Source organism: Alosa pseudoharengus, unplaced genomic scaffold (genome assembly GCF_046254945.1).
Source record: "Alosa pseudoharengus isolate Yale_2024_CS ecotype anadromous, Long Island Sound unplaced genomic scaffold, YU_APseudo_1.1 YU_APseudo_1.1_scf_2, whole genome shotgun sequence".
In the NCBI taxonomy this organism is placed as follows: Eukaryota; Metazoa; Chordata; class Actinopteri; order Clupeiformes; family Clupeidae; genus Alosa; species Alosa pseudoharengus.
In genome coordinates, this window is record NW_027468663.1 from 28,052,121 (window position 1) to 28,070,582 (window position 18,462).

The following is an 18,462-nucleotide window of genomic DNA, read 5'->3' on the forward strand; positions in this document are numbered from 1 at the left end:
GTCGCCCCCCCCCCCCCCCCCCCCCCCCCGCCCCATTCCGAAACCATGGAAGTGGGCAGAGAAAATCATGAAGGACTCCTCACACCTCGAACACAAACATTTTCAACTCCTCCACTCTGGTAGACATTACAGAACATTGTACATCCAAAATACCGGACACAGGAAAAGCTTCTTTCCAATGACAATATCCTTTGAAGTAACTGCCTTAACTCTTGTGCCACTTATGTCATATATTTGTTTTCGATAACCCTACTGCACTTTATTGTTCTGTGTCTATCGCTAATTGTATCTAATTGTATTTTATATATTGTATCCTGCCTTATATGTTTTTCTTTTTGTGCAATATCTGGTATTGCATGTTGTGTATGTCGTCCATTCATACATATGGCAACCTCACATAAGATTTTTTTATGTTTAATAGCACAAATTATTACAAAAACATTATTTCATACAGCAAACATATTCTGGAGAAAACAGTGACATCAGGTTACAGCAATCTAAATTCAATGTCCATTGATTGAAGAAAGATATTTCTTTGAAGAAAAATACATCTTTGGACCACTTTAACCTTGAAAATTGCTGTCAGAATCATTAAACAAAGCCTGAGATAAGTTTAATATATCTACATAAAAACCAGCATTTTTGGCTCATTTCCCTGAGCACCAGTACAGTACAGTGCAGTGGCAGAAGCACAAATATCAGCGATCAGTGAATTCTATTGACTGCAGTGTCTCGTGTAGTTCTGAACACTACAAGTTGAATGAACAAATGCTTTTCCACACATCTTAGCAGTGCATTTCAGTAAACGTATTGGCTAGGTATAAACATATTTATATATTTGTTTTATTTTTTCCCAAAGACAGGCAATAGATAGGACACCAGCATACTGATGCCACACAATGACTGGACATTCTATCACATTCTGGCAACACATACTGGAATCTGACAACACATTCATGGCATATTGCTGAGCAAGTGTGCTTTGATGGAGAGGGAAGGCTTTAAGGTTGGTTCTCTGACAATGTCTGAAGTTGCAGCTGGATAGTGGACTATTGAACCCACAATACCTGAAGGAAACACACACAGCATGAAGTCTACACACCATGGATTATACAAAATAATAACGAACTGTACAAAATAAATCAATATTACAGTAAAGTACACACAAAGCTTCATTTCATGGGCCCATCTTGTTAATGCTAAACTTATATCAGTCCCTATGGCTTTAGACATGACAAGAGAAATTGTATTATTCTGTTAATAACATTTAAATGTTATTGTGATGCTTATTGATGTAGTTGGAAGTCGCTTTGGACAAAAGTGTCTGCTAAGAACTATACATAAACATTAGTAAAAATCTGAATAATGCCATGGATCATGTCAAACAAACTGTTTGCATTTGCACTGCACAGAAACCCAAACAAAATATAAATAATACTGCAATGCAATGATGACATTGAAATTCCAAAAGTAAATCTTCAACCATCTGTAAATCTTTAAACATTCAAGATGGAACTAGAATAACAGATGTCTTACCTCCTGCAGGTTGAGCAGAACCTTTGACACCTGATGAGTGTGTGTGTGTGTGTGTGAGAGAGAGAGAGAGAGAGAGAGAGAGAGAGAGAGAGAGTGAGAGACAGTTGCAATGAACTAGACCCTACTGTAGTAGTATGCAACATTGATTGAAACATTATGGCAATTGATAATGTGGATAACTCTAGATTAGCGCTATACTTACTGTGTTTAGACATAATACAGCTGAGAAGGACCAAGCCCAAGAATACAAGGCCTGCCAAGAGGGGAGCTAAAACTGCAGTTGAAACTGAAACAATACAAAATATTGCTTTCATATTATAGGCTACCAGCAATGCCATTTAAAATGAATGAAATAGCCCTCTTGTGTCATGACCAGCTGTTGTGCCAGAGTGAACAAAATAAACTACATGCATGCAAAATAAACTACATGCATGCATGTGTCACAGCATTAGGTTTCAGCAGGGCGTTCATTTTGAAGTCAGTTTCCTGCCAAAAAGACGTTGTTATGGACAACATAGGCCTATACACTGAATTTACAGCGACAGTCTGAGCAACAGTACACAATACACGCCTACCTTTTGAAGCAGAGTTCGAGTGAGTAAGTTCTTTCAGCAACTCGGCACAAGTCTCTTGAAAACGCATCCTATCCTGCACAGTGCGTTCAGAGTCGCGGTCCAACACCTCTTTCAAGGAGAGGGCCTGCGGGTCCAAGGCTGTCCAGGTGCCCGTCGTTTGATCCAGAGACAAAAACTCTTTTCCATTGTGCATAATATGTTCAGATACATGTATCAACTGGTGTCCGATGAATTTGCACTCTCGAAAACGCTGATAAGTGTGGTTTTCTGTTGGGAAATGTCAAAGTAGCAGCATATCAGCAGAACTGTCAGTACAGCATGAAATCAGCAGAAATATCACCCAGCATCTATCAAAAACTCATAAAAAAAAGTCTTTAGCTACCTGTATTGTTGAAACGATTCGCAAAAATCAGTAGAGCATCACGTAGGGATGAACTACTGATATTGCCGAGGAGCGTCCTGTTTATTTCTGTAGCCCGACCATCTCCGTTGTAATTGGGTGTGACTGAAGTTCCGTTTATGAGAATTTTCTCCTCAAACGTTTGTTCCTCGCTTATCACACTTTTGTATTCCAACCGGACAACTTGGAGACAGACAACGCACACACGGCGTTAAACATAGGCTTTATTCCTAACAGTGACTTATTTTCACTTTCGCCTTTCAAGACAAATGACAAACATGATTTAGAAAAAATTAGACAAATAGACGATATGCTAGGCTGCAGTAGCCTACTTACAACTTATAGTAGACTTGTCCGGCAATTCCTCAGACAGTGCAATCAGACACACAAAATAAAAGGTGTGCAGCATCCACATATTCAGTGACAGCTATTAGCCTACTGTAAGCCAATTTTGGTGTGCGTAGGCTATTCTCCTCCAGATCGCAGTGTCACTTTCGATATTTCCTCGTTGTTGAACTCACTAGGCTAAATTATATAGGCCTAGTCTTGGTGAGATCCACAAAACAAACCCGGATAAATTGTGAGCGTGTAATGCGTAATGCATGTGACGATCTGGTCGTATCAAGAGTGGTTTGTTGTGTTATCGTTTAAATGCTCAGCCATCTGAATAACAGTGTGGGTGGATTGGTCAGAGCAGGTTTACATGACGAAGGGGAGGATCCTGAACTGACTTTCTAAGACTTGGTCAGTTGATCAGAGGCGCTGACACCGTGAAACATATTTACACGGGAATACTGCTACGAATTGTTTAAAAAAAACAATGTTTAACTCATTTTCATTAGTCGATAGGTTGATTAGGACTAGGCTAGAAGCATCAATTTATAGGCTATCCTACAGTAGCCTATAGGCGATAACCTGTCTCAGCGTCAGATTATGGAAAGCGCATTTAGAATGTCTACTGTAAAAAAGGCAAATAGGCGTTCTTCTTGTTCTTTTTAATCACGTTCTTCCAGCAAACAAGTTGTACATGCCTGTGTGTTCAGAACATTGTAGTTTGCTCACAAGTCATAGATAACATTTCCAGGTTTCAGAGCGCAATGTACGTTAGTTGCAAACACTTTGAAAAACACTTAGGTTTTTCCTAAGATCTCACTTGACCATGTTCACACTGTGCAGTAGCCTAATCACTTAAGCATGACTGCAGTCTGAAAATAGCCTAACTGCTGCCTTTACTTTACACATCTGTATGGCAAAATATCCATGACTATTTGAAATTATTACTTTTCAGTGAGATTTCTTTTATAAGAAAGGTCATGGGAACAAAACAAAGTTGTAAGGTCCAAAGTATCATTACCCATGGGTATTCTCAGAGTTAATGTTGAACCAGACGTTATGACAAGGGAGGAAGTTACTCTTTAAACAAAGAGAGGGTGGAGACTTTACCAAAAAAGGCAAAGAACTAACATCAAAATTATGTGACATGATTTCAAGGGAGTGTTATGTTTCACAACAATATTTTTTGACACATCATAGGCGAATGAAAAACATATGTTGTCATTTATAAGTAGGCCTAAGCTATACAGCATAATATTCATCACAGCGCATACAACTGAACTCATTGTGGGACAATTACTTTTCTTTAGTTAGTTATTTATTGATTTATTTCTATTGATGTGCATTGGCAAATTAGGCAGACTGAAACAACAAGCATGCTCGCAGTTTCATGATAGACCAGTTTTGACGGACCAGTTTGGTGGGCTTGAGTAAATGCAATGACCATTTGAGTGTCCCTGATGTCAATCAGTAGCTGACCAGCATGGATAAAACATAACACTACTTTTTGACAAATCATAAGACAAAATGAACAGGGCAATCTGTTATAATGATGCTTATCAAAGTTGAAGCAACATTTATATACATGCCTCAGTTCCCAAATTTGGTGTGGTAGTAGGCCTAATGCAATGCAGTAAACTATACCAGTTTGTCAAGTCTAATCTAGCAGTCTTTGCTATTTCAAATGACCGGTACATGTTGCAGTGCAAATTATTTATCAACAGAATGTATTCAGCAGACATTCACTGGTGATGACTGGCCAAAGGGGGGCAGTAGACAGTACAGGTGAATAGGAGGACAAGAAGAGGGGGCAGCCGTGGCCTGGTTAGCACTTCGGACATGTAACCGGTGGGTTGCCGGTTCGAGCCCCGACCAGTAGGCACATCCAAGTGCCCTTGAGCAAGGCACCTAACCCCTCACTGCTCCCGAGTGCCGCTGTTGTTGCAGGCAGCTCACTGCGCCGGGATTAGTTTGTGCTTCACCTCACTGTGGGTTCACTGTGTGCTGAGTGTGTTTCACTAATTCACGGATTGGGATAAATGCAGAGACCAAATTTCCCCCACGGGATCAAAAGAGTATATATACTTATACTTATACTTAAGAGTCATACTGGTACTCACTTTCCAGATAATGCTGTTAGTCAGTAATATAACCCATTCACCTCTCTCTCTCTCTTTCTCTCTCTCTCTCACACACACACAAACACACACATTTTTAACATTTTACTGTCTGCTATGTACTAAGTGCATAGCCGGTAGGAATCAAAGGACCTGTTTATGTTTACTGTTCACTGCAGGATATATTGACTGAAAAAGTTTATTATGTTTGGAAAAACCTGATGTTAAAAGCAGGAGAACTGAGACTACTTGATAAATAAATAACAGTGACATATGAAGTCCACTGAGCTGTTCGGAAGAGGAATGGAAGGAGAAGCAAAGGCTGTCCGTCCTTATACGTGCTCTATCTGACACTAATATTCATTCAAGCAAGAATTTATCACAGTCTTCCTTCCTCATCCTCTCGCCATTTGAGAGCTATGTGTCCTATTTAAAGCCTTAAAGGTGCCGTCTGTAGTTCTAATCCAATAGACTCTTTTATCTAATTCAGCTGATTGCTCCTCACTCTTCTCTATCTTTTTTACTTTGCTGTTTGTACATTGGCTGTTATTGTTTTAGGCTCAGTCTGAGGAATATGTTTGTCTCACATTTTAGATTAGATTAGATTAAACTTTATTGTCATTGTGCAGAGTACAAAGACAAAGAAATGCAGTTTGTGTCTAACCAGAAGTGCAAAAAAGCAACAAAGTGCAATGTGATATACAAAGTATAGACAGGTGGTGCATAAACAGTATAAGATAAATAGTGCAATGTAGACAGTAGTATACGGTTAAGAAGGTGGTATGGTTTACAGTAATATAAATTAAATATAATATGTGCAGTGTATTAGCTAGTATATTAGTCTATAAGAGCAGAATATATATGACTATCTATGAACAATGTATGAACAACATGTATATGCAAACTATGCACACAGGGAGAAATCACCACTTCACAGTTTATCCCATGAAGAACAGACATTCTCTTTTAAATTGTAGGAGGAAGGAATCCAATTCACAAATAGCTGTAATGTTCACACACACACACACACACACACACACACACACAGAGAGAGAGAGAGAGAGAGAGAGAGAGATGCACTGAAACTGCGTCACTGAGGATTTCCCAACTGTGCCATTGGGGGCATCATCTCCTCCATCTTCTCCTAGCAACTAGACTCCCAATCCAAACCCCTAAATTGATTCGATTAACGATACCCTATTCAACATCACACTATATTATCACAGCTAAGCAAGTCACTTCGATACACGGATTGGATATCGTCGTGTAGCTGCAGTGCTGTAGATAGCGAGAGAATTAAACACTGAAGAGCATGTCTTGGACTTTGACATACATTACATAATCTTTGCACAGCTTCAACTGGAATTGGAAAGTTACGAATGTTGCGCTTGCGCGCAGTCCCTTCCCCCAACGAAGCCCCTGATTCGCCAAAGTCGAGAGTTTGGATTCGGCGCTGTGATTCGTGAAAAAAAAAAATGTTCTCCGACTACAGCTGCGGTCGACAACCCTCCATCAGTATTTAGGCTTCTCATTCTGTTTTTGTAATTTTTGCTATTAATGCAATAAAACACAAAGCTTACTTATCAAAATGACCAAGGACCAAGACAAACCAGGAGATGAAAAAGAGTACAAAACATCTTGGAAGGATAGCATTTATAACCCGAGAACTGGAGAGTTTGTGGGTCGGACCGCAAGTAGCTGGGGTAAGCAACATTCCTATTCGAATGAATTAAAATGTAACGTACGGGACTGGGCATGGTGGTTCCTGAAGACCAAGGCAGACAGATGATGCTGAAGTACTCTGACGTCGTAGCTATACTAAAGAGTAGGCTACATAAGCCCTCTGTTTCCTATGTGTAGGACAGGATGAAAGATGCATCTTATCTTCAATAAAAATTATTAAAATCGTCATATTTATGATACATATAATTTTGTCAATTGTCTTTTACCTGGTTGGAACGTCAAATAATTATGTTTACCTGCATTTTACACCAGTGTGCTGTGGGTATACAGAGGAAGGGGGAGGGCACCTTGAGACCTTCTTGCCGGTCTTGGAGTGCTTAGTAAACGACTGAATTACAGTTGGCTATCCATATATAGGCTACTTCATTTTATTCTTAAAATAGCCTTAATGAAACACTATCTAGCCCGAAAAAGAAGTCCTCTATATTGAACACTTCAGTAAATGATCTTGAAAAGCTATTATAGGGGTACAGACGCTCCTTCCACAGCAATAGTCTAATCTAGAACATTAAAAACGAACTGGATGACTGCATGTTTATCATGGTGTATCCTACCGATTTAGTTGAAAAGATTGATGGAACATCTGTGTATGTGCAATTACTATATTTTAAACGCGTGCCTAGCAATCAAACGCCATGTTACCTTTTGCTCTTTCTGTAAATGAAATGTCATACCATACGCACTCTATCGCATGCGAGGAACATCACGACGCGCGTGCTCCAGCATCCTCCGGGTTTTCAATGGCCTCCTATAGCACTTAGCCTAACCGCGCGCCTCTCAAGGTCAAAGCGGTTTCCTGCGCAGAAATGGTTAACATTATGGCAAATGCAAGAACGTGTCAAATAATGTTTTTTTTTATAGATTAACACTTGTATATTTAGGCTCATCAGGAATTAAATGGCATTCAGGTGATGTAGCCAGGTTTCAGTTAACATGCTGCTACTACCCTATAAAACAGAGATGTACGGTGATATGATGAAAGTGTTTAACATAGCGCAGGGATGGGTCTTTGGTGCGCACGCACTGTTCCCCATACCGTGATTCTACAGCTGATTCTTGCCTGGACATCTGGCAAGGACATAGGCTATCTATGGGGGCAGGCCTTACAGTGTCTGATTTAGGGGGTATTGATTTCCTTTGGCAGGAAATAATTCATTAATGAGCTTTTTTGTGCTTAGGACTCATTATCCTCTTCTACCTGGTGTTTTATGGATTCCTGGCTGGATTTTTTTGTCTCACAATGTGGGTGATGCTTCTGACTCTTAGTGATGATGTTCCAAAATACAGTGACCGAGTCCCCAATCCAGGTAAGGGAAGTGATGTCTAGGTTTCCATGGTTACAGCAGTGACAGAATACAAGTAATCATTGTACTGTGAAAGTCCTGTTGTGTCAGGCTTAACACTCCATTTTAAAGACTTACTAACATAAAAAAAAACATGTTATGCCTCTATTTTAATGTCTTCACCCAATGCCCAAAATCATTCCATTTAGGTCTGGTCATCAGGCCAATGTCACTGGACATAGTTTACAACCGATCGGACGCTGCAAAGTATAACCAGTACATTCAGCACCTGGATAACTTCCTACAGAGTGAGTGTCGATTCTCTTCTGATTTCAACAGGCTACTCTTATGGTCAGCTTTGCTGCTGCTATGTGGCAATGCTTTTGTTGTGTATAGTCTGTTAAATGTCACTCACCTTTACCTTTCTAATGCCAAAATATGGTAAACAAATAGAATGTGGGCTCCAAAAGCCCTATGCTTTTTCCCTCAATATGCACACACCATGCTTTGCAAACAAATTGTATGTAATCAACACAATTTGCTAGTTTAACAATCATGTACCATTAAGAAATATATAAAACGTATAAGCGATTACTATAAATATTATACTAGATTTCACAACACACACACACACACACACACACACACACATACTGTACATACACATACATATATGAACATAAACTCCTTCAGTGGGGTGTTTCATACATGACCAGGATGATGGTCCTGTTGTTGCATATAGACAAGTGCTATTTTTGAAGTATGTGCATCCTAGAGTCATTTCTTAGTAAAAGTTGGAAAATATTTTTTTTATCATAATTACTGTAAGGTGCTGAATTCAATTAGCCCTGTTCCCAAGCTGAATTTTGAGGTTTTGACCATCTAATTAGCATAAACAAAATGGTTGCCAAAATGGTGAGTTTTGCAAACAGAGGGCGGGGCTGAGAGATTACGCTACACAGGCATGATCTTTGAATTTGGTATGTCCCCGTTCCTATTTTGGGGAGAACAGACCACTTAGAAACCTATTATATGGGCTACATCAATGTTAGGCGACCATTACACATCTATTTTTAGTTCTTTCTAGTTAACTAACAGGAGTGTCACAAACAAAGTCACAATCGAGCTGCCTGTGGGTTTGGCAAACTTCACTTCACATGTTATATATCTTCAAACATAAGTCATACCTTAATTCTATCACTTGAAATACAAACGTATTCCCTACAACTAAGATAATTGGCTATGTTATACCAGAGAGGGTTAAAGCGGAGCAATCAAGGATCTTTGGTTATACTGAAGTTCCACAGTTAGCTAGTTAGTAACACTTTTACATTGGAGGTTATGGTAAGACAGTGTGTGTGTTATCTACAAGGTAAATTAGTCCTCTACACTGGGGTATTGGAAGTGAATTATATTGGTAATGTATGTAGTGTCGGCATGAGTCAGTTACATATTTCTTCATAACCGTTGTGTTAGTAAAATGATTGAATGTCCTGTGAATTAATAACTAGATGAATAACTATCGCTTTGGACAAAGGCGTCTGCTAAATCCATAACCATAACCATAACCATAACCATAACCATAACTATATAATAACTAGTGCTTCAAGAGGCTGGTCCTGGCCCACCTCAAGACCTGCTTACCACTCTCACTGAACCCCTTCCAATTCACCTTCCGTCAGAACAGGAGCACAGAGGATGCTATCTCTACAGCACTTCACTCCGCCCTGTCCCACCTTGACAATAGCAACACCTATGTGAGAATGCTTGACTTCAGTTCAGCATTCAACATCATTATCCCCTCCAAACTGATCACCAAACTCAGTGAACTGGGCAGCAATACCTCCCTCTGCAACTGGATTCTGGACTTCCCAACCAACAGTTGACCATGAAATGGAATGCCTGCATGTTCTGCAACTTTCCATGGTCTCAACAATGAACATGAGTGTTCGAATATTGGCAACCTCAGAATATGACTAGATCCTTTCAGTCCATCTTGCCTGTGACTGGGGCTGGCTGGTGGCAGTTCCTGAAGATGGCAGAGGACTGATATTAGGCACACACATAAGGCTTGGCGCCAAGAGAGATGAGCAAGCCATAAGGAATGTATGGTCAGCAAGGTTAGAGGTCAAAAAGAAGCAAATAGATGGAAGAACTAGGCAACTATGTATTACCAAGTATGGAGAAGGAGATAGAGGATATTCTGTCTATTCTGAGTGAAAAAAACAAATGACACCATGTGAAGACAAGGTATAAAGCCTAAGACCAAGATGGTAGAGCCAGCTTGCTTTGCGAACCCATGCTCTGGAATGCATGGAGGACAAGCGGCGCTATAGGGACAGAGTGGAAGCCGACTTCAGTGAGGGTGATCCAGCTCGTGTATGGAAAGGACTGAGAACCATCACAGGCTTTGAAAGCAAGTCTCCTTCAGTGATGAGAATGAGTAACTCCCTTGCAAACGAGTTAAATGCTTTTTATGCACGATTTAAAGAGTCATGCACCCTTATTATAGAAGCGGATGAGAACGATAGTGAGGAAACTCCATTCACTGTCTCCGAGTGTGATGTGAGAAACGTGTTTAAGAAGGCAAATTACAGGAAGGCTGCAGGACCAGATGGCATTTCTGGGAGGGTACTGAAATCCTGCGCTAACCAGCTAGCCCCTGTGTTTACACACATTTTCAACACGTCATTGGCTCAAGCTACCGTTCCAACATGCTTTAAGAAGTCCACTATTGTACCTGTGCCAAAAAACAAAAGCCCATCATGCCTAAATGACTACTGCCCAGTGGCCCTGACATCAACAGTGATGAAGTGCTTTGAAAAGCTTGTGAAGAATTTAATTTGCTCATCTTTACCAAGCTCCTTCGACCCCCTCCAGTTTGCCTATAGAACCAACAGGTCCAGAGATGATGCCATCTCCAACCTCCTGCACACCACCCTAAACCACCTGGAGGGAGGAAAGGGGACACACACACTTGTTGCTGTTTATTGACTATAGTTCAGCATTCAATACCATAGTCCCCCACACTCTGGTTACAAAGATTAAGGCTCTTGGATTAAACAACACCATTTGCAAATGGATTCACAGCTTTCTCACTGACCGATCACAGGTAGTCAGGGTGGGTTGTCTGACATCTGACACCTTAACCATCAGCACAGGTGCCTCCCACGGCTGTGTTTTGAGTCCTCTGCTGTATAACATCTACACCCATGACTGCAGAGCCAGCAGCAGTCACACCTCCATCATTAAATTTGCAGATGACACAGTGGTGGTGGGCCTGATCAGCAACAACAATGAACAGGCCTATCTGAAGCAGGTGGATGAGGTAACACAGTGGTGCCAGTCCAACAACCTTACTTTGAATGTCAGCAAAACAAAGAGAATGGTGGTGGACTACAGGAAACAACAGAACAGAGCTTACACTCCACTTAAGATCAGTGGGCTGCCAGTGGAGAGAGTCACAAGCTTCAAATACCTGGAAGTACACCTCACTGACGATCTAACATGGACTGTTAAGACCCAGCACACACTGAGGAAATCTAGGCAAAGACTGTACTTCCTACGTCAGCTGAGGAAGTTCAGCACCCATCTTGAAGGCCTTTTACTCCTCAGCTGCAGAGAGTGTCCTGACAAGTAGCATCATCACTTGGTATGGGAACTGTACAGCCTGTGACTGCAGTGCCCTACAGAGAGTGGTGCGATCTGCCGAACGTACCATCAGACCACCTCTCTCTACCCTGCAGGAGACCTACAAGAAAAGACTATGTACCAGGGCCCAAAGTATCTTAAAGGACACTTTTCAAAAGACTGAGGTCAGGCAAACGTCTTTGCTGCTACAAGACCAGAACAGAGAGACTGAGGAGGAGCTTCTATCCTCAAGCAATCTGTATTCTGAACACACACAAGACTATATAAACTTTTTCTAAACTATAAACTATATAAACTATAATTTTTTTACACACTTGCACATGGACTGCAAGTGCACACTGCACTTTTTATTCTCTCTTGCTATTTATTAAAATATTTCTTGATCTTTCTTTCTTCACACTTGCACAGAAAAAGTTGAACACCAAATGAAATTTCACTACATGCTTTACGTTAGTATTGCGATGTATGTGACAAATAAACCTCCTTGTATTAAAGCTACACTTCTTCAGTATTCTTTTGCTTTGTCAAAATCCTTCTTTTTTGAATTTTGAATTAGCTAATCAGAATTAGACACCACAATCAGCAGGCTGGTGCCTATGACTGGGCCAACTCTCCAGGGCAGCCCTAGGGTTAGGCAGGGGGCTGTGGCTCCCTCCAAGCCCTAGGGTTAGGGCTAGGGTTGGGATTAGTGCTAGGGTTAGGTCTGAGGTGTGGGCAGGAAGCCTGGAGCCCAGGGCAGCTCTGCAGGGCAGCACCTATGCTGGAGTCATGGTCATGCTTATGGTGTGGACAGTGGAGAGGGTGGGCGTATACATGTTACCCAGGGCCTAGCAGAGCTCTACAGCACAGCCCTGGGGTCAGAAAACAGCCTGGGTCTACGTGTATGCTGGAGTCGGTGCTAGGCTTAGGGTGAAGAGAGTGATAAGGGTGGGTGTCTGCATGCTGCCCAGGGCCTAGCAGAGCTCTTTGTTGTTGTGATCATATTGGAGAATCTTGTCGTACCATTGTTTAAATAACATTCACTTTTATATGCCATGCAGTTCATGTTCTAGTTATTATTCAGCTAGTGTTCTGTCAAACTTAGCAAGGTAATTTTAGGCCAAGTTTACTGTGTTTATTTCTTTTCTGTGTTTTTTTTTTTTTTTTTTAGAATATCTTCTGCATACATAAACCAAAAGAAAATTTAGTTTGGTGAAATTTTAGATTTCAGTCCTTAAACATGGACATGTAAATGTTGAAAAGTAATAAACACTCTTAACATAATGTAATAGGATGATGATTTAAGATATAGGCCTTTTGTTGCCACCAGCAAGATGTTGATGTTCTTACATGAACATACTCAAATACACAAAATAACAGGTCAGCGTTCAGCATAAATATTATATTGTAGTATATTGTATACAAGAGGTTCACCAGGCTAGTGATTATTAGTCTAATTAGCCTAATAATTGATTGTTTTGCTTTTTTTTTTCATGGCTTTAACTTTTGATTTATTGCCCAAGGGAGATTTCTGACATGCACAGACACCAAGACTGAATTCATTATGGTTAGATCTGATGTTTTTTTAGAACTTATCAAAGCTTTATCTTCAGACAACTATGACTATGATGACTATGAAATGGAAATCCACAGCATTACACTGAAACACATTTGAGTACAGTTGTAAGTGTGATCCTCGCCACTCTTATGCGTCATCCATGTGGAATTGTTTCATTGAACCAGAAAGTAGAAATAATGAGGGGAATGAGCTGGCTCACTGGATTAGTAGGGTAAAATATGTTAGCATGCATTTATTTTCTGAACCTGTGTCTTCCCACCTCTCATGTGTAATAATGTTCACAGAGTTGTAAGCTCCTACAGAGTTTTCTCAGATTACATCCTACTGATTGCCTTCCCCATTACGTCCAGGGTACAATGACACAGAGCAGGCGTCCAATGAGCTGTGCCTGGCTGGGGAGTACTTTGAGCAGGATGCCACTGAGGTTGAGAAGAAGGTCTGTCAGTTCCGGAGAAGCTCCCTCAGACTCTGCTCTGGCCTCAGCGACTCCAGCTATGGCTACGCTGAGGGCAAGCCCTGCGTCCTGGTCAAGATGAACAGAGTGAGTGAAATACCCTAGTCATGATCTGTGCTCTCACTCATTTTGGCTTCAAATGTTTGTTTTTGTGTGTATTGACAGTTAGATTTGTTCAGCTAATCTCTGCCTGATTGCTTCTCAGATAATTGGCCTGAAACCTCTTGGAGACCCATACATCAACTGCACAGCCAAGGTAACATTTCTATGGTATTTTAGTCCATGTGTGCATGAGCAATGGTATAATAGAATAAAAGTCTTCTCTTTATGTCTGATTCTCTCTAGAGTTTTTGTCATTGTCTTTGTATATCCTCAGTTCTGTCTTCAGTCTTCAGTTTTGTGTTTCTTCTTTTGGTTTCTTTGCATGCTGCCAGTTGAATCCATTCTAAGGTGATGGGTAAGCCCAAAGCATAAGACAAAAGGGCCCTAATGATAGAATGATAGGCAAAGTGCAGAGTCTAACTAAATATAATAACTAGGCAAAGTCAGCTTGTTAATTTAACACCATGGGCAAGACCGATGACTGCTCAATACTCCCACATGCAACACAATAGGTTAGATCCCCGACCAGTAGGAATGGCTGAAGTGCCCTTGAGCAAAGCACCTAACCCCTCCCTGCTCCCCAAGCGCCGCTGTAGCAAGGCAGCTCAGTGTGTGCTTCACCTCACTGTGTGTTCACTGTGTGCTCTGTGTGTTCACTAATTCACGGATGGGATAAATCAAATTCCTTGTATATGCAAGTATACTTGGCCTAGAAACCTGATTTACATTTACATAATTCATGCAGAAGTACTTTTACTTTTTGACAGACTTTGCACTTTGCCCGCCTTGTAAATTAGGGCCCTTAGTGTATAGTGAAGTGTGTTGTGTATCAAGGATTGTCTCATTTGGCTATATTTATAGTTCATGCCTCTAACTAAAAAAGATAATTTGTTGTGGCTGTTGTCGCTTTCATTGGCTGCTTTCACAAATCAGTGAGTCTGGTAGGCCTATAGGTAGCCTGGCTGACACCAAAAGGATTCTCAACTGACAATTGGTCTGGATGCTGTGAGTTCGCTTATGATATGATATGAGTGACATAACCAGCAGTGAAATTAAACTTCAAGTGGATTAAATTAGCTCCGAAAGTTTCATTAAACTCTTAAGAAATCTTTTCAGGAGTACAGCAAACACATCTGTCTTGTGAATTATACACCTCTGTGGCATTTAATATTGATGCCATCAGCGTAGCTATTGGTTGAGTTCAACAACACTGCTAACCAGTCTCCCCTGTCTCATGCCATGCTGGATGAGCTGTTGTGATTTGTTCCTGGATTTTTGGTGATTATACAAATGAGCTTGAATGGGATGTTGGCCAGACAGATCTGCAGAGCAAATTCATATGCGTTCACAGATTCATCTGGGTTTACCAGGCTAAGATGTAAGCATTTCCTTTATGAGAATTTGGAGCTATTGGTCATATAGTAACATTTGACATGTACTAACCTGATTAACTCATTCAGGCAATCAATGACTGGTAGATATTGTATATTCTAGTGTAAAATGTGTAGAGTATGCCATTATTTTATTCTTTTATGTTTCTTTTAAAGCCTATCTCCATTGGCCCCACTAGCCCAAAAAAAGGAAAACCTTTAGGAACCTAAAGGAATGCTAATAGAGAATGCTGTTGATGTCATCCTGTTGGGCCTGTTTTACCTGAAAATTACGTCACTATTTCAACCTGTCAGAATTCTACCAGTCAAGGCAAACCCCTTTTGCATACATTTAATAAATGGAAGAATCTTAAATGGAGATGGATCAGATTAAGTCATAAAAACGGCTCAGGTCATTTTGAGTTGCAGTATAAGACACCAATAACTATATCATATCATAAATATTTGGGCTCCCTTTAGTGTTTGATTGCCTGATGTAGATGGCATTTAATAACAATAAACCATAATCACATACCTTCTTTGAGGTTTTACATTAATTTCCACCCTTCCTATTTGTTACTTTTTCATCCGCTTACTTAAGTTTGCTCCATACTTGCAGGTAGGCTACTACTGAACTGTTTTGGTTGTGTGGTAGATGCTAAATTATTGACACAGAAGACTCCATTGGAGCATTTCCAGTGGCAGGAAATAGCACTGGGTGGTAATATGACCACATTTCATAAAAATGACACGAGATGGGTCTGCAGGGTTTAGTGATTGAAGCCCCTCCCTAATTTCTGTGTTCACCATCTGGACGTGCTGCGCTAATTAGCACAACTCTACAACCAGAAGCTGAAATTAATGGGCCAGAGAGAGGTTAGTCAAGGTTGGGATTAGGATATGAGGCTGAGAGCAGCACAGCTTCTTTGGATATCACTAGCACGACCCACATCTGCCATCTACTGGACAGAGTGGACAATAGCACCAGTGCATTCTCTTCAGTATAGGGCAGGAAGTTGTGAAATCAGGGGTCAGTTCCATGTTTGTGTGTGCTCAGATTTTTGTCTTAATTTGTATGTTTTCATTTTTATTTGCTTTGTATATTTATTGTAAAAGCTTTACGTATGAGAGATGTAAAGTATTTCCCTGACTCCTCCCTAGAGAGATGTTTCACTGCAGCTGCAATACTTCCCCAAGGAGGGACGGATTGATAAAATGTACTTCCCGTACTATGGGAAGAAAACCCATGTAAGTAGTCCACTCTGAGGAAATGTACTTCCCGTACTATGGGAAGAAAACCTATGTAAGTAGTAGCTCTGAGGAAATGGTTGAGTGTAAAGTAATCAGATGGATGACTTGATGTGATGTTTGGGTGGCGAAATGAAAACAAATTCTTTTCTTGGTTTTACCTTCCCTCATTCCCACACACATACTCTCTCTCTTTCTTTCTCCTTTCCTCTCTCTCTCTTTCTTTCTCCTTTCCTCTCTCTCTCTTTCTCTTTCTCCTTTCGTCTCTCTCTCTTTCTCTTTATCCTCTCTCTCTCTTTTTCTTTATCCTCTCCTCTCTCTTTCTCTTTCTCCTCTCCTCTCTCGTGGATCTGTAGGGAAAGTACGTCCAGCCCGTGGTTGCTGTGAAACTCCTACTGACCAAGGAGGATTACAACCAGGAGATCACAGTAGAGTGCAGAGTTGAGGGGTCTGACCTTCGCAACAACGACGACCGGGACAAGTCCCTGGGTCGTGTGACGTTCCGGGTCCTGGTGACGGAGTAGATTATGGCTCAGAGTGGAGCTCTATGCATGGCACACCCCCGCACCCTTTTACCCTCCTCTCAACCACTGTTCTGATCTGGCCCTCCGGCAGGAGTGGACGGGCCATTTGCAGACGTGGAAATTCCAGTTGAAGAGAGTTTATCCTTGTAATTAATCCTTAATTATTTTGTAACATATGTTTGGATTTGCCTGTTATTGCCTGTATTGGTAAGATAGGAGTGTCTCTGTCTGTATTTGAATTTTTCCTTCTCTTGGGCCTTGCCCTTATCCCTTCATACAACGGCCTGGTGTCAGACACACACACACAAACACACACACACATACACACACACACACACACACACACACACACACACACACACACACACACACACACACACACGCACACACACACCTTTCCCACAGCATGGTGCTAGATACACCAAGATCAATTGTTATGCGTTTAAATCTAAAAGTAGACTTTTGAATTATCGTAGTCATCTACACGATATATATCCTGTCTGTTTATATTCAGGTCTGTTTATGTTTGTTTTTCTGCTCTCTGATCAACTGTTTAAAATGTATGAGTTCTACATATGTAATGGAGCACAATGTTGAAGCACAGTAGACAACAATAGTAACAATAACGTGAATGTGCCAAGAGTTATTTAAACCACTGTACTGAACACAGAGGGACATGTATTTGTAAACCAAGTGATTTTTATAGCCTCTGCCAGAATACCGCTTTTTTGTGCAGATGCCTTAAAACCTATGTAACATCTCTGAAATAAAAGGTTGTTTTAAGAGAATAGAAATGTGGTGTTTTCCTTTCCAGTAGAGGGCCACAAACCTCATGGTTCATCACCAGACATTCAAGAGCTTTACATACTAATAACAAAATGTAACGCATTTTACTGTTACTGTTTGTACGAAACACATGTAGTGCACCTGCAATAATTTGTTTGCAGCAAAGCTTTAGATCGTGACCCATATTATAATAGCTCTTGGTTGTGAGTGGGATAGTATAATGGCACTGGTGTGAATGCAAAGACTTGGATGAAGCCAGGGGGCAAAAACAGCCACTGAGGACACAGAGCTCAGGTCTGTCAATAGCCATCAATACCGAAGTCCATTGCTTTAGCTGCTTATGTGTGCTGTTTTAGACTGCCTTGGAGACTCTATCCTAAGCTCACTGCTACTCAGAGTGATGCCACTAATCTGAGCACAGTGCCTTGGTTTCACCTTACGGCGGGCACTTCCTTTACTGTATGGCCAGAGATATTCTTGACTGATAGAGGGGGAGCAGCTTCACACAAGAGAACTTCTGACGGCAAATTTGAGGAAAAGTTGGTAAACCACCCTTCTTACCTAATTTGAGGGTGCTGATTCTGAATATTTTGTTTACCAAGCTCAATTCTGAGCTCTAAGCCACACAATCAGCATTTTAACATAAAATAGCGATTTGTTTTACTTATTTTTCCCTAAATTGGGTTGATTTCAAATGTAATCACTAAAATCAAAGAAAAGTGTTCTCTAAATACATGTTTGAGCATTAAAGAAGCCATACTATAGTTTATTAATGTATTTAA

The 18,462-nt window shown here is 40.7% G+C and overlaps 2 protein-coding genes across 2 annotated transcripts; one reads left to right on the forward strand and one right to left on the reverse strand.

Annotated features, from left to right (window-relative positions):
• Window positions 1-398: 398 nt before the first annotated feature.
• LOC143134209 (uncharacterized) lies at window positions 399-3,197 on the reverse strand. Its single transcript, XM_076294395.1, has 6 exons — window positions 2,848-3,197; window positions 2,494-2,694; window positions 2,112-2,378; window positions 1,739-1,822; window positions 1,537-1,566; window positions 399-1,067 (listed from the first exon to the last, which is right to left on the reverse strand). The coding sequence occupies exons 1-6, from the start codon at window positions 2,924-2,926 to the stop codon at window positions 955-957; spliced, it is 774 nt and encodes a 257-aa protein (XP_076150510.1). The 5' UTR covers window positions 2,927-3,197; the 3' UTR covers window positions 399-954.
• A 3,180-nt stretch (window positions 3,198-6,377) lies between these two features.
• Window positions 6,378-17,648, forward strand: atp1b3a (ATPase Na+/K+ transporting subunit beta 3a). Its single transcript, XM_076295907.1, has 7 exons — window positions 6,378-6,664; window positions 7,883-8,011; window positions 8,197-8,295; window positions 13,547-13,737; window positions 13,856-13,906; window positions 16,284-16,370; window positions 16,727-17,648. Exons 1-7 carry the CDS (start codon window positions 6,550-6,552, stop codon window positions 16,892-16,894), a joined length of 840 nt encoding a protein of 279 aa, XP_076152022.1. The 5' UTR covers window positions 6,378-6,549; the 3' UTR covers window positions 16,895-17,648.
• The last annotated feature ends 814 nt before the right edge of the window (window positions 17,649-18,462 follow it).

What these genes read in the sequence shown, in the direction of transcription:
- LOC143134209 (XM_076294395.1), bottom strand. Translation starts at nt 2,926, where the DNA reads ATGTGGATGCTGCACACCTTTTATTTTGTGTGTCTGATTGCACTGTCT. An exon ending in CTCGAACTCTGCTTCAAAAG is followed by an intron (nt 1,823 to 2,111) that starts GTAGGCGTGTAT and finishes GTATTGTTTCAG; the next exon opens with TTTCAACTGCAGTTTTAGCT. An exon ending in TTCTGCTCAACCTGCAGGAG is followed by an intron (nt 1,068 to 1,536) that starts GTAAGACATCTG and finishes TGTTTCCTTCAG; the next exon opens with GTATTGTGGGTTCAATAGTC.
- atp1b3a (XM_076295907.1), top strand. Translation starts at nt 6,550, where the DNA reads ATGACCAAGGACCAAGACAAACCAGGAGATGAAAAAGAGTACAAAACA. An exon ending in CCTGGATAACTTCCTACAGA is followed by an intron (nt 8,296 to 13,546) that starts GTGAGTGTCGAT and finishes CATTACGTCCAG; the next exon opens with GGTACAATGACACAGAGCAG. An exon ending in ACATCAACTGCACAGCCAAG is followed by an intron (nt 13,907 to 16,283) that starts GTAACATTTCTA and finishes ACTCCTCCCTAG; the next exon opens with AGAGATGTTTCACTGCAGCT.